General features: G+C 29.1%; 1 protein-coding gene across 9 annotated transcripts in view; it reads left to right on the top strand.

Moving 5' to 3' along the window:
- The window catches only part of Asator (tau-tubulin kinase asator), a 137,433-nt gene that overhangs the window by 106,067 nt on the left and 15,603 nt on the right, over nt 1-15,763 (top strand). For all 9 annotated transcript variants that reach the window (XM_087159311.1, XM_087159309.1, XM_087159314.1 and 6 more), the window contains exons 2-7: nt 2,251-2,371; nt 7,053-7,200; nt 10,126-10,340; nt 11,461-11,631; nt 12,617-12,715; nt 14,776-15,044. In XM_087159311.1, the coding sequence (XP_087015437.1) occupies nt 2,251-2,371; nt 7,053-7,200; nt 10,126-10,340; nt 11,461-11,631; nt 12,617-12,715; nt 14,776-15,044 (1,023 nt within the window). The remainder of the gene's footprint in view (nt 1-2,250; nt 2,372-7,052; nt 7,201-10,125; nt 10,341-11,460; nt 11,632-12,616; nt 12,716-14,775; nt 15,045-15,763) is intronic.

Raw genomic sequence — 15,763 nt, 5'->3', positions numbered from 1 at the left:
CTTAACTGAAGGCAAAAAACTCATTCATTTTTGAACGAAACCATATAACATGAATAAATCACAAAGTTGGGAAACTCATTCACTTTTGAAAGAAGCAAAATAACGTAAATAAAGCAAAAGTTATTTGAAAAATCAATCAATTTTTGAATGAAGCAAAACAACGTGTATAAAGCACAAATGAAGGCACGCTTGTTTTATTATAGGTAACAATAGGTACACCTTTTCTTCATTTGAATCATTCATTTATATTTCATAAATATTTCAAAAAATAAATAATATAATTATATATTTTTGCATTCTAATGACAAATGATGTTTAAACATTTTAAGCAAAAAATAAACTTTCCATAATGACAAAATGACTTTATCAATTTTTTTTTGTCAAATATACTGTATAAGAGATAAGAAGCGTTCCCAGAAACCATAGGGATTCATAGGGAGTGATAATATATATAAAATATAGAGCTTCAATAGAGAATATTGTTTATTAAAATTCCTATAATGCTTTTTTTATGTGAAAAGCATTTTAAATTGTGAAAAAGAATAAAGTTAAAATATTATTAGACACTATTAGACAACAAACACGCGCGTAAATAACAATTTTCTTAAGTAAATTTCATGCAATACCATGAACATTTTTTTTCTTGAAAGTAAATCTAGGTTAACTTTCGACACGTCTTGAAATTTTCATCGCATAATAATAATCCCCATCAATGGTAAATATTTCTGTTATACTATTTTTCCTTCACTCAAATATACCCTGGGAAATTCAATTAATTTTACGCAATCCCGCAATATTTATATTTGTAAAGAACAAACAAAATGAACTTTTGTTTTATAATCTACTTCAATTCAATCCAAAAGAAAAACGAATTTTGTAGCTAAGAATCTCATTTTGATGTTATAGAAACATTCTCCTTTTCCGCTTTTCCATTATTTCAATCGATACAGTACAACCTTGAACTCAAATCCTTTCGCTCCCACCCTCCCGCCACCGCTTGTGTGTCCACTTCTCGTCTGCCGCATCCACTCCTCCCACGCACACTTCATCTCGGTGTTCTCGTTTGGAATGCTTTATTTTTTACTGATGGATAGCAAATCTAATTTGTTTTCACTGATCATATCTAACGATATTTTAAAACAATTTTATTTACTTATGAAGATTACGTTATCCCACCCTTTATTTATCATTATTTATGGATGCATTGATTTTACAGGAATTTTCTTTTTAATCTCTTTTGGCATCTTTAATTTTTTTTCATTCTGCCTTCCCATGTTTGTTTACTCTTGTATACTCTGTCAATTCTTTTAGCGAAGGGGCGTTTCTGAGAAGAAAACAAGACTAAAGCATTAAATATAAATCCTAATATCGTTAATAAAGCTGAGCAATTTATTGTAAAATATTAATATTTTTTAAATTACACAATAATGGTATTTTATAATGTATTCGTATGAATTGCCTGCTTTAAAATAAATATAAAATATAATATAATAGTTGACCATGAAAAGTATTGGATACGATAATATCACGGAAATTATCAGTAATGATGATTATCGAATACGGAAATATCGTAATAATTATTGATTACGTTATCGAATATGATAATATAGTCAGTAGTATAGACAACGATAAAAATCCCAATTAAAATTACCAACCAAATTACCTTAGAGCATGGCGTAAAAACCATTTATTCGGTTAAATATACTTTTGATTTTTGTATTTTTTTTACTAACTGTGTGGTAATAAGAACTATCATTTTGAAAACCAGGACTTTCGGTAAACCGTTACCATATGAACGAAAAAATGATCAAATAAATGGTTTAGTACCATAAATTTTGATTTTATTAACCGGAATTATGAGTTTTTTTTTTTTTTACCAGAAATATCATTACCCTAAAGTAGGGTAGATTTAACCTGATTTTTTCCCCGTATACGTATGTATATAAAGAATACCCTATGCATAAATGTATATATAGGACGTCTCCACGACTAGGAGACAATTAGAAATCACAATTTTACAGAATTAATTTAATGAATATGAATAAAATTATTTTTATGTATTCACTTTCAGCACTAAGTTATTTCATGCATTGATACATATTTACAAGATTTTTTTTGAGGAAAATATAATTTTCATAATTAATTAAAAGCGTCAACTTATTTATTTAAATCAATTTGTATTGCATACTTGATGCTGTTGTATGTGTGAATCCAACTGTTTTTCAAATATGAATGATCTTGTGTTTTCAGATATTCAGGAGACAGCAATGCCTCTAGTGAAGTGGTTAACGAGGACGATTCATTCTACGTTAACATGACCACGGAAGACCTGCTGCAGCCGGGTCACGTCGTCAAAGAACGATGGAAAGTTGTAAGTCGCACTTATTTGTTTTAATAAACATTGTTAATTAATTAAAATCGATAAAATTTAATTAACTAAATTAATTAATTACAACTAACAATAAATTACAATTAATTAAAATCGATAAAATTTAATGAACTAAATTTATAAATTACAACTAACAATAAATTACAATTAATTAATTAATTAAAATTAATTCAATATATTTATTTAATTAATTCATTCTATTTATTTAAGTAATTAAAATTTTGAAAAATTAAATACAGTTAATATTTTTTTTCCGCCACAATTTTGTACGTGTATATGTCGGTCGTATTCCTTTTTAGAAACGATTCTTCATTACTTATTTATATGAAGAGTATGCTATTGTAGTCGGACTTGCGCTATAATGTACCATCTACGGACGCATCTTCACTATAAACAATAGTTCACCAAAGCAACAATACTTCACTATAAACAAAATTTGTGAAAAAATATTTCTTTAGCATATTGCAGTAGTATTGCTGAAAATAGTGATTGCAATAGTATATCAAGTTGAGTGAAAAGTTTTCCGTTAAGGGGAGATACCTCAGCGCCAACATCAGCCATTCCCGTGGTAGTTAACCTTGCTCCAAACGGGTTTTTTCATTCTAAAGTTGAAAGTTGGAACTACATACCTGTGTCATTTGTTTGTCAAAACTATATTATCCTGTGCACCAAAAAAGTTTTTAAAATGGAGCTATCACGTAACAGATCAGAACGATTATGTACTATGAGTTCCGAACTAAGCTCAGTGTAACTGAATGCCACAAAAAAATTTGTGAAAGTTTAGGTTTGAAATTTCAATCCTGTTTCTTATGAAACAGTAAAAGATAGGTTTCGCAAGTTTAAAGTTGTGAATTTCGGCACTGAAGATGAACCACGCTCTATTGAGGTCGATTGTGACTAATTAAAACAAATAATCAGTCAAGACAGGAATGTTTCAACACGAATTATTGCGTTATAGTTTGACGTTTGCCAAAAAAATAATAGTTAAGGCTGTCAAACGCATAAATCTAACGTTTAAGTTTAACAGATGGGTGCCGTACGAATTGACTGCTGAAGACAAGAGCAAGAGAAAAGCGGCCTGTTTGGCTCTGCTCAGAGATCAAAGAAAAGAGAACATTCTGAATAGAATTGTGACCTGAGATGAAAAATGGGTGTACTACAACAATACAAGCCGTAAAGGAGGGTGGTCAGCACCCGGAGAATCAGCAGCTTCGGTTGCAAGACGAACGCTAACTAACAAAAAGGTGCTTCTCTGTATCTGGTGGAATTGTCGTGGAATTATCTATAAGGAGTACCTGAGAAGCGGACAGGCTATCAACAGTGCAGTAATATGCTAGCCAAAGTTAGCGATGCCATTCACGAAAAACGAGTTCAGAAGAAAGGTGGTTGTCTTTCATCAATATAACGCCTGGTCACACGTTAGTGCGATGACCGGCTGGACGCTCTACACGCTGGAGTGGGATTTGATGATACATCCATTATACAGCCCAGGCATGGCGCCTTCGGATTACTATTTGTTTTCACATGTGCAACTGCATCTTTATTGCACAATCTTCCATTTAAATGACAATGCCATAAATGAGGTCGATCGCTTTCTGGACTCGCGCGTGCCACAGTTCTTCGCAGGAGAAATTGAAAAGTTGCCAAAACGCTGGCAGACAATTGTTCATTTGAATGGAGATTACTATCCGCATTAGCTTTGCTGATTTTGTATGTATTTATCATTTTACAAGATTGCTTTTTTTTGGCCGAAAACTTTTTACTGAACAGTTATATTATTTTGCTTAATATACTATTGAAATCACTAATTGTAAACTAACAAAATATAATAGAGTCTCTTTACAACTTAGTTTCATTACAGCGAATTTCTTCCAATGACATAAAAACATTCGAAATACTGTCTTCATAATAAAATGATGGTCTTCGTATAACGAATTTTTTTGACGTTTATCTTTTAAATTTTCATCATTTTTCAGAATTTTCTAAATTTTAATATTTTTATTTCTATCTTTTTTAAAGAAAGATGCATTTAAAAGGTGGGATTTATGTACAGCTGATTCTCTCTTCCACATGGGTGTTTTGGAACCATCCGCATTATACTTTTCAACGAAGTGACTAATTTAAAACGCTCTTATAATGTGTATTACATCATTTTTTTAGACATAATTACATAGACATAATTTAGATAGTTTTGATTTTATCACGTTAAGCATTTTGTAACATTTCTTGAGATACCTGCAAAAAAGAAACTTTAGCCCACTATAAACAACTACCAGTTTCTCAGCTATTCACTATAATCGTTATTAATTTTAATATTACTTATTGTATCAAATTTCCTCTTTTGCATAAATATTTTAATTAAAAACTCATTATAATCGTCACGCATACATTTTTAACACTTCAAAAATTTTAATTTTTTCCCTCCTTGTAGATAACTACTGTGTAATAAATTTTGAATCTTGAATTATAAATTTTTTGTTTATGCATCTTTTATACTTATGTTCAAAAATGTTAATTTCAAATTAATAGTACTGTCTTTGTAGTCTGTTAGAGGTCAAAGCAATTTTTTCTTTTATAGAAAATTACGATATTTGAATAAAATTTGTTTCTTTGAAATAACATAAGTTAAATAACAGTTCAGATGGAACCATATAAAGCATTTGTAGCAACCGAGGTTTCACTATGTAATACGTGCTCATAATAGCAAAGTTAGACTTCATGAAATACTTACGCTTTTAATGATATTTTACAACATTCGTTGAATTCATATTTAGTATAAGTTTATAAGCATAACTTTAATAACTTTTGGTATTCATTAAAGTATACGCTTTAGAATGAGTTGAGTGCATTTGTTTCAACTCATTTTCTAAAACATTAGGTAACCCTGGATGCCGAATTCGGGACTGTTAAAGTTGATTTGAATTCTATGTTGATGTTGATATGAGACGGATCTTTTGATACGGTTGTTTTAACAAAAATTCATGGATAATTTTCGTTTATAGTCCTTTAAGGATACTTATGTATCTAACTATATAAAAATTTAATGATGTTGTCGCAGTTTTCCGTTGTTGTTGGTACATTTTTAATGACCGGAAAATCACATGGAAGGATCCAGTTTTCGCACATTAATTTCCATATTTGTTTTAGTTGTCATCCAGCATTAACAAAAAGTAATGAAAATATTATTTTCCTGTAAAATATCTTTGTATCCCAAATTCAGAGGTTACCTGCTATATTTATTTTTCCTATTTTACTTTTTCGATTTTAATTACTAAATTTTTGATTTTGATTGTTTTCCAAATTATAAGTTTAAAGCTAAATTAGTTGTTTCTTTATTATAACTTAATTCTATGATATTGCATTATTATGCCCTATGCATTAAGATAAACTTATTTGAATCAGTGTTTAAACTTATTAACCGTTTTACAATTATTATTTTTGGTGTAAATTTCATTTAATATGCTATAATAAACTACCGTTTTATTTATTTACATTAATAGATCGTAATAGAATCATAAGAGAAATAGAACCATGCGAAATCAATTTGATTAAATCAAATTTGATTCAAAATATACATAAAGATGAATGTGGACGTGGTAAGTGGGGGCACAAGCGTAAGCAAACAGTATTCTTTATAGTACATCTATTTTAAGTGAATAACTACTTAAAATGTATGTACATACTATATAAAGTTATACAACTTACTACGATAACTATCGTTGGAAAAAAAAACTTTTCTGCTAGGAAACAACAATTGTTACGAAACAATCATTGGAGTTCATGAGCGGCAGCGTAGAGGGAGCTTAACCCCTCGTTAATATAAACAATTTAAATAGTTCTGTTAATGTTAAAATAACTTATATAAATATGTAAAGCTTTCTGCGGGGGGGAGTAATTAAATGCTTTTTGTAAAAAAAATTTATATTACAGTAAGTGTTAGTTTAATATAGTTTGGAAAAAAAATTATAATGATTTTTTCCCTGCTCGGTTTATTATTTAACGTATGTTATAGTACAAAAACTATCCTTAAAATAAAATAAAGTACTCAACGTAAAAATAGTTATAATAATATAATAAATAGTTATAAAGTATTCAAAGTAAAAAGTTATAATAATACAATAAATGGTTATAAAGTATTCAAAGTAAAAATAGTTTAATTGAAACAATAAATAGTTATAAAGTATTCAAAGTTAAAATATTTATAATAATCCAATAAATAGTTATAAAGTATTCGAAATAAAAATAGTTATAATAATACAATAAATAGTTACAAAGTATTCAAAGTTAAAATAGTTATTATAATACAATAAATACTTATGAAGTATTCAAAGTAAATATAGTTATAATAATACAATAAATACTTATAAAGTATTCAAAGTAAATATAGTTATAATAATACAATAGATAGTTATAAAGTATTCAAAGTAAATATAGTTATAATAGTACAATAAATAGTTATAAAATATTCAAAGTAAAATTATAACAAGGCGGCAGGAATAGTTGTTTAATACCCAAGAAAAAAAATTTTCATGAGCGATCTATGATTAATCAAATAGGATGATTTTCTCTATTTTTAGACTGTTAATGTTTATGTAAAGAAAGAAGAAGATAGATGACTGTTTGATTGTTGAAAGAAGATTAATATTATTATGATCTTTTTCAGGTGAAAAAAATTGGAGGTGGTGGATTTGGGGAAATCTACGAAGGCCTAGACTTGGTATCAAAAGAATTAGTAGCTTTAAAATTAGAATCAGCAAAACAAACCAAACAAGTGCTCAAAATGGAGGTGGCTGTACTTAAAAAATTACAAGGTTATTATTTATTTTTCTTCATTTTTTTAATACATACCAAAACTGTCAAATGTACTTCAATTATATTTTGTTAATTGCATTATTGTTACAATGATGGCATGATTTTAAAAATCTAAAATTGTTATATTTAAATACACAGACCGGATATTAACATTAACTGTGATATTTATTTAATTTTCTCTGAATTAAGTACATTCCCTTTTGCACTTTTACAATATTTATCTGTGAATATATTTATGTTGATATATTTGTAGCTGTTTTTTACAAAAAAAACTTATTCTTCTGCGAAATGTAGTGAAGGCTGTTCAACGACGGCAATGCCATCATATGAAATTACGCTTTTTAGTGAATAATAAGCTATTTTTATAATCATAGTGAGCTTGCATCAGTTATTTTTTACAATTAGGTTGTTCTGCCTATCTTTGGTGATAGGATAACAAAAGTCTGAAAGATATTATGCTTAAAACATTTGTTAGTTAAAAAATTAGTTAAAATAAAATATTTATTATTTATTAATTAATGAAAGTGTATCAGAATTTTATCTTTTTATTTTGTATATAATATATTTTTATTTCGATGTTAAGTGAAAGTAAAAAACAAAACCTGCATCTTGTTATTAATCTTTATAATCTACGTAATAAAGATAATTTAAACGACGACTGTTTCGATAATTAAGCGATAAAAAATAATTTTAAGAAAAAAAATATCCTTGTTTTCTGATATGCATTTGATGGATAACAATAATATTATCAAACAAAAGTAATTCTATAATTTCAATATTATTAAATACTGCCAATCTTAGAATAGGACATTAACTAAATTATTTGAAAAAAAAAAAGAAAATGCTTATAAAATATAATATATTTATTTTTAAAAAAAAATTATTTAAAATTTTATTTGATTATGTAAAGGTAGTTTCAAAATGAAAAAAAATTACAATGCCCCATTTATTATTATCATTTCTGTAAAATTGAAAATAATCCGTTTTTTAAAAGTTATACTTACACTATAAGTGCCACTCTGATCCCCACACTTCTAGTTTGACCCGAGAGATATCAAAAACCAATTTCGCGGAAAAAGTTTAGTGCCCTTTGTTCGTTAACAACAAAGCTAAACTTCGTTTGTTAACGTCGCCACTGGAGACAACAATAAAATAAAAGATATATTAAAAAAAAACATAATCAATGAAGTAAACTAATCACAAAAGTGCCATTTAAAATATTTTTAAAAATGTTTCCTTGGAGTGCAACTTAAAATTGCCAGTTTGGTGGTTAAAGTTATGAAATGTTTGAATTTATGAAATCATCAGATCTAGCGTATATTTCGGTTATTTAATAAAACGACAATATGATTGTTGACATTCACCGAAGAAAGTCGACGATCACTAATTTCGGTTTTTCACAGTGACTTACACATATATAATTAAAACTCACTTATATTGAAGAGGTAGTCAACAGAAATGTTCCATTTAGGTTGAAATTAGCACTTTTGAATAAAAGTCACCAAATGGAACTTGCAGCCATGTTAACAAGTAACACAAATGGTTTTTGAAAAAGTATATAAAAATACTTCTAATGCAGCTAGAATTTGAATTAAAATTGTTTTAAAACCGTAAAAGTTTATCTTCGTCACGAAGTAAAATTAAAACGCGTAATTTTTGACCGAAACTTCTTTTATATATGAAGTTCTACTATATATGAAGTTCTTGTATATGTCTATATTTGAATGAATCATAAACACGATTTGTAAACGTGCACGTGCTTATTGATTTTAAAGATCGTTTTACCTTAAATATGATTTATCATTAAAGCACAATAAGGTTTTATATGCATGTAACAAACATTTCAAGTAGCAACTTAATTCTTCTTAAATAAATGCTTAACAATTTTCAATAAAAAGAAAATTAAAAAAACATTTTTTCATTCATCTATGAATGTATCGATTATATTGAAGCCTATCTGATATAGATGCAAGATATTTATCAAGAGCCCCTAACGGCATTCAGAGAAAAATCAGTCAGAATAGAGAGAAACGGAAGGAAGCAGAAATGATAGGCATTTTACTCAGTAAACTAGTTAAATGCAGCAGAATTTATTCACACTAAATTTCAAACAAAGTTCATCAACAGACGGCGCTGCTGTCTGCATAGAAATGTTCGTTAATTTTCCCTCAGACTGTGTCGCAAATGGAGGTTAATTTGAAAACATTTTATAATTTTTCTCAGTAAAGAGTGCCATCTACCGCCATGGTGACTCAGAGTGTAGAACCCTTTGTCTCCCAATGAGGTGGCCTAGATTCGAATCCCAACTATTGCTTTTCAATACTAATCCTACTCCATGCTTGATCCGACCACAGTGTTGACATAAAAAATATCCTCAATGGTGGACGGATTTTTGTTTAGAATCCTCTTGCCATCAAGCTAACCATGTGAGGTTTTCCTCTTCATGTAACGCAATTGTGGGTAGTTCCATCAAAAAGTCATCAACTGGGGCTGGTTTGTCCCACTGCTTGATCTCTGAGTACCTTTGAGTTAAGTTCAAAACTCGGAGTTGGGCATTGACAGTCACAAACCTGGAAATTAGTCAGTTGTTCAATGTTATTTTATAAGATAAAATAATATAAAAACAGTGGCACCAGGGGGTATTTTTTGTAATCTGGGGAGATTAAATTGTTTGGTTTCTTGAGCAGTACGGTATATTTTTTAAAGCGTAGCCCTATATTTTCTTTCATTCTTCTGTTTTACTTCAATAGTTTTTTTCTAGTTTTTTAAATCGTCTATTATTACCTATATCAAAAAAACCGTATTGGCTATTGCTGCTCATTATGATCCTCAAATCACTTGTTTTAAAATGTGTTTCAATACTTTTTTCCTTTGCTATTTAAAAATGTCCTCGCATAATTTTAATTTAATTTTATCGATTGCAGGCAAAGAACATGTATGCCGGTTTATTGGGTGTGGCCGAAACGACAGATTCAACTATGTAGTGATGCAACTGCAGGGGAAAAATCTGGCCGAGTTGAGGAGAAGCCAACCCAGAGGTGCTTACAGCCTCAGTACCACTCTCAGACTAGGCTTACAAATCTTGAAAGCCATAGAAAGCATACACGAAGTCGGATTTTTGCATAGAGATATAAAACCAGTAAGTATTATAGAAACGAAATAGGAGTATATTTATCTTGAATGAGAAAGTAACAAAGCATCGTTAAATGTCCTTTCAAATGTTTAAGTCAGAAAAAAAGGCAGCAAAACTTTAAAACTATTTTACATAAAACATCTTACAATAGAAGGCAAGGAAGAAAAAAAACCATCCATAATGCAAAATGGCAAAGAACGAAATGGCAGCTCCATTAAAGGAGTTGGCAAAGCTTTAACTGGTAACACCGATCTTAGCCGTTTTCATTATGGTCGTCTTGGTTGTTTAACGAATATTTTTTCCATGTTTTTATTTTATTTTTTGCATTTTTTATTCTAATTCAAGTCATGCAACTATCGTTTTCTTTGATTTTGTTTGTTTGAATTAGCATCAAATCTGTATTCAATATGATAAAATTTAAAATTGCACTTTATATACGTTTTTTCATTATTTTATGTTTTTTCTTCTTTCTTGAACTTTCATTTAAAGAAATAACTGTCACCGTTCCATTAAAGAAAAAATGTTAAGATATTCGTATGAAGAAGATAATTTTTAAAACCTTAGTTTTCGTGCACTTATTAATATACATTTTTTTAAATTCTTGGAATAGTTTGAGAGAAAAACAATCCTCTTACTTTAATCTCTACCTCTTGTTTAGTAATCTTATTTTTAGCTCCGCGAAACTGTTATTAGTATGCTTGAAGGCAAGCCAACTTTTTGTTTTGGAATATTACCATTGTTAAAAGTTACCCTTTTTTTAAAACCACTTTTTATTATTTTGCATTTACACACCAATGTAACAAAAAGATATTGTACGGCAGAAACCGTTGGATTCTGCTAAATAAAAAAGTTTTTTTTTTACTTGTGCCGGTAAAAATCAATAATTTTAGGACAAAAAATTTTTCTGAATTTTCCTTTTCAAAAATAAACTTTTCAAGCTAAGACAATGTCCTATTCTTCATGATTATAGATTGTATTAAGATTATTGTCTTTATAAAATTGTTCCCTCTTATATTTAAAAACAAAATATCGATTATACTCACGGGGAAATGTCCTTTGTAATTCTTAATTCATTAATACTGTTTTGTTCTCTTATTAAAAAATTCTTACCTGTTTTTTTTTCCAGTCAAATTTTTCCATGGGCCGGTTGTCGCATAATTGTCGAAGTGTATATATGTTAGATTTTGGTTTGGCCAGGCAATATGTAACTGCAACCGGAGAAGTAAGACCACCAAGAGCAGCAGCAGGCTTTAGGGGCACAGTTCGTTATGCTTCCATTAATGCCCATCGAAACAAAGTGAGTCATGCATTATTTTATACTTAAAACATATATTGTAACAATCAAAATTTTTTATTTGATTTAAAAAACATTAAAAAAAATTTGACCTTTTAAAAAAAAATAATTATGTATCGTAAGGAATGATATTTTGTAAAAGATTTATTTAACAAATACGAATTTTCGAATACTATCTACTACTATATACTATCGAATACTACTATATACTATCGAATACTATATATTCGAATATATATTCGAGTATATATTCGAATACTATATACTATATATCATTTATTATCGCGAGTCCACAAAAAGAAAAAAAGAAAGAAAAAAATTGAGTCACACACTATAATATATTTCAGAAAATTTCTGTTTTACTTCAGCACTGTTTTCAACTTACTATTTTTTATAATGTAAAACTCATTCAACTTGTCCACACAATTCATTTTTTACTTGATAAAATTAAGAGCTTGTTTCCGGACAATCTAAATACTTCAATTTGCAATAGTGGACCTAGGCAGAGTTTTTTTTCCTTTTTTTTCGTGCGTCTTATTTGTTTAAAACATAAAAATATTAAATTGAATTCCAAAAAAAAATGTCTTTAGCAATATTTTAATTAGTTACAAACATAACAACAAACAGGAATTAATAATTTTTTATTGAGGTACCTTCAACGTAGGTATCGAGCTGTCATTGAAAAGATCTATCTAAAAAGATCTGATGAGACGACAACTTGTTACTGACCCAGTATGAGCTTAAGGAATGCCAGTTTGTCTTAAAAGTTAACGCGACTGATGCGCAACGCTGTCTGTCTTCGTTGCCACCATCATGCCGTTATTTTTAAGACAGTGAAACCTTAACCTCTTTGACCCTTTAGGTGGCAACAGGCTCTTGTGGAAGTGGTTTTACCTTCCCTTCAATAATATCTTAATGGTATCACACAATTTTCTTCATTAATGGCTCTTTTTTTTATAGAATTAAAATTTATTTTATTTTATTTTAGGAAATGGGACGCCACGATGATCTATGGTCTTTGTTCTACATGTTGGTGGAGTTTGTAAACGGACAATTGCCATGGAGGAAAATCAAAGATAAAGAACAGGTAATAAAGATCTTTAGTTAAACATTGATTGTAACGTTCGGTGCTTTTGAAACTGGACTATGGTTGTAAAATAGTCAGACCCAGTTATAGTAAACCATCTGAGGATCCAGCAGTAAGTCCACTGTAAACGATGATTCACTATATCCAAAATGCTAGAAAAATTTTTCTTTGTAGTATCATTGGAAATAGTGATAGCAACAGTGCGTAGTTTGGTTTCTAAATTATTAACTAACTAAATATGTAGAGTCCCACTACAATGAAGTTTCCTTATAGTGAATTTCTTCCTACAGTGAAATTTTTAATCAGGACATTAAAAAATGCTCAAAATATTCTCCATATGATAAAGTGTTTATCACTCTATGAAATTTTTTCAGATGTTTCAATTTTCGTCATTCTGGAAATTTTTAGATATTTATTGTTTTGATCTCTGTTATTTTTGAAGAAAGTTTGATTTTTTGTGTAACCAATTCGCTTTCTCATAGACTTCTTTTTTGGGCCCATTCAAATAATAAGTTTGCAAATTTTCGGCAATTTTAGAGTTCCCTTGTCAACAAAAATAAGCAAGCTACGAATCTCCATACCATGCTTACCTAAGAAGGTTGTAATACCTCTTCCCCTGTTTTTTGCTTTAAATTTGACTTTTACATAGTTATCTAATGTTAAGATTTGATTCGAATAAATGATGCAGCTTTGCATGAAACAAAATTTATGTTAAAATTTGTTTTATCAAGCTTTGAGTAAAAAAAAAATTTCAGGAAGTTTTTGTTTTCTTTTTGAGGTCAAAATTCTTGATCTCTAAAACTCCTCGAAGAAATTTTTATTTTAGTTCTTTTCAGGTCCCACTATAAACGAATAATTTCTCACTTATAAGGGTATGGGACAACATCGGCTAAATAGAAGTTCGAACAAGATCACTATAAAAAATTTACTACAATTAAATGTTCTATATATCATTTTGTTCATTACAGCCGGGTTAGACTGTGTAAATACGAATAATAATACGAACAAATACGAATAATAATACTTGTAATAAATAATACGAATTTTGATCTTATAATAAAATATCTCTTTTACTATATATTCTTTTATCAAATAAATTTAAATAATAAGTATGTATAATATAAGCTTCATTGATGAATTCGTTATGGCTGATATCCTCCAAAAGAATTTTTTTTTCATTTTTTATTATAATACTAGGGTATAAACTTCGTACACACTTGCAAACCATTACAGTAAAAAAAATTTTACTCCTGAAACGTAACACTATATTTCATATCCTTCAACAATGAAAACTTAAAAAGTATAGATTTGTTAAAAGTTCCAAAAATATGCCATTTAGAGATAGAAACCTTATCTCAAAAGAAAAAAAAAGTTATTTTCTCACCAAAAAGAATTACTTTTTATCTAATTAGGTGATTTTTCATTTCTGTAATAAATTATCCTACAAAAATTGTAAAAGATTTGCTACATTTTAAAGCTAATTCTACATATTTTTAATGCAAGATATCTAAGGTAAATTTTCCTGTACTTAAATATTTGGGAACAGTCTGTCTTAAGGTAAACTATAATATTTTTTACGATTTTGTTAAAAAAAATAATTAAGTACGTTTGTTTTAATAGTTACAAGTATGCTTCCAAAACCACACAAAAAATGAGTAGTTAATACATTAAGAGGTGTGGATTAAAAATGTTATTAAAAGAAGTAGACATAATTTTTCATTCTCTACAACGTTTTACAATTTAAGTTTTTTCCACAATCATTGGAAAAAACTTACCCTACCAAGTCTAAAGAAAGAAAGCAAATAATATTCCTAGCATGTGAAAAAAATAATATTCATCTTTTACATTTTGGGGAGAATACAGAATTTCAAATTTAAGAATGATTTTTTGATTTGCGAAAATTATTCAATCCTATGTGATAAAAACAGCATTCAAAAATGTAGTACAAAAAGTGCGTTAGAACGTTGTACAAATTATCACCGATTCCAAGATTATCCATTTTCCGGTCACATCTTTTGAAATCTCTATTTATTTTTCATTCATTCTTTTTTAATTTGCAGGTTGGTATCATGAAAGAAAAGTACGATCATCGGCTTCTACTGAAACACTTGCCTTCCGATTTCCGCCAATTCCTTGACCACATCCTAGCCCTTGAGTATTATGATCGTCCTGACTACAATATGCTGTCCGGTCTGTTTGAGCGATGTATGAAGAGAAGAGGTATCAAAGAGAATGATCCATTCGATTGGGAAAAGCACTACACGGACAATTCCATCACCACCACCGTTACCACGTCACCCGCAGTCATATCCAAACCTCCCCTTGCTGGGTGCGACATTTCTTTATTTTTTTTGTTTATTTTCGATTACTTATTGACGTATATAAACAAGGGCGCCTGCAGGGAGGTGCAAGAGGGTGCACTTGCAACCCCTGCCTTTTTTTTTTTAAACAATTAAAGAGATACAGAAAAACAAGTTTGTCATAAAATTTATTTATTAAAAATATTTTTATTCAAAAACAAATAATTAAGTAATTAGTGATACATAACAATTAAAAAATTGTTTAATCAAACAAGAATTGTAATCGTCTTGTTTTCTGTCCAAATCTGTTTATATCTTTTTCAATGAATTCTGAGTCATCTTAGATTCTTTTCTTATGCACACTGAGCATGCACAAACTACTTAATCTCTCGTGAGACATTGTAGACCGATTCCATGTTTTGATGCGTCGCATTGTACTAAAAGTGCGTTCAATAGTGCACGTAGTAGCTGGAAGAGTTAGGCCAATTTTGATTGCCTCTGCTACAGCTGGATAAAACGGTGTAGCCTCAATAACTAAATCGATGTATTCGAGGGATTCATAAGAATTTTCTCTTTCCTGTTTCGTACCACATTGTAGCTTCAGTGATGAAATTCGGTGAGAGCAGATCTTTATACGTAGTATATATATCTTCTAAATTTTCAAGATATGTCGCTTTGTCCAGTTTGTTCATCGCATTCGGGTGAAGCTGCAAGAATGAAAATGCTTTTCTTTGTGTAGAAGAAAAAC

This window comes from Parasteatoda tepidariorum, chromosome 3 (genome assembly GCF_982258835.1).
Source record: "Parasteatoda tepidariorum strain Cologne lab strain chromosome 3, Ptep-v5.0, whole genome shotgun sequence".
Lineage (NCBI taxonomy): Eukaryota > Metazoa > Arthropoda > Arachnida > Araneae > Theridiidae > Parasteatoda > Parasteatoda tepidariorum.
The sequence above is the reverse complement of the archived record's forward strand: the minus strand, read 5'-3'. Positions and strand labels throughout refer to the sequence as shown.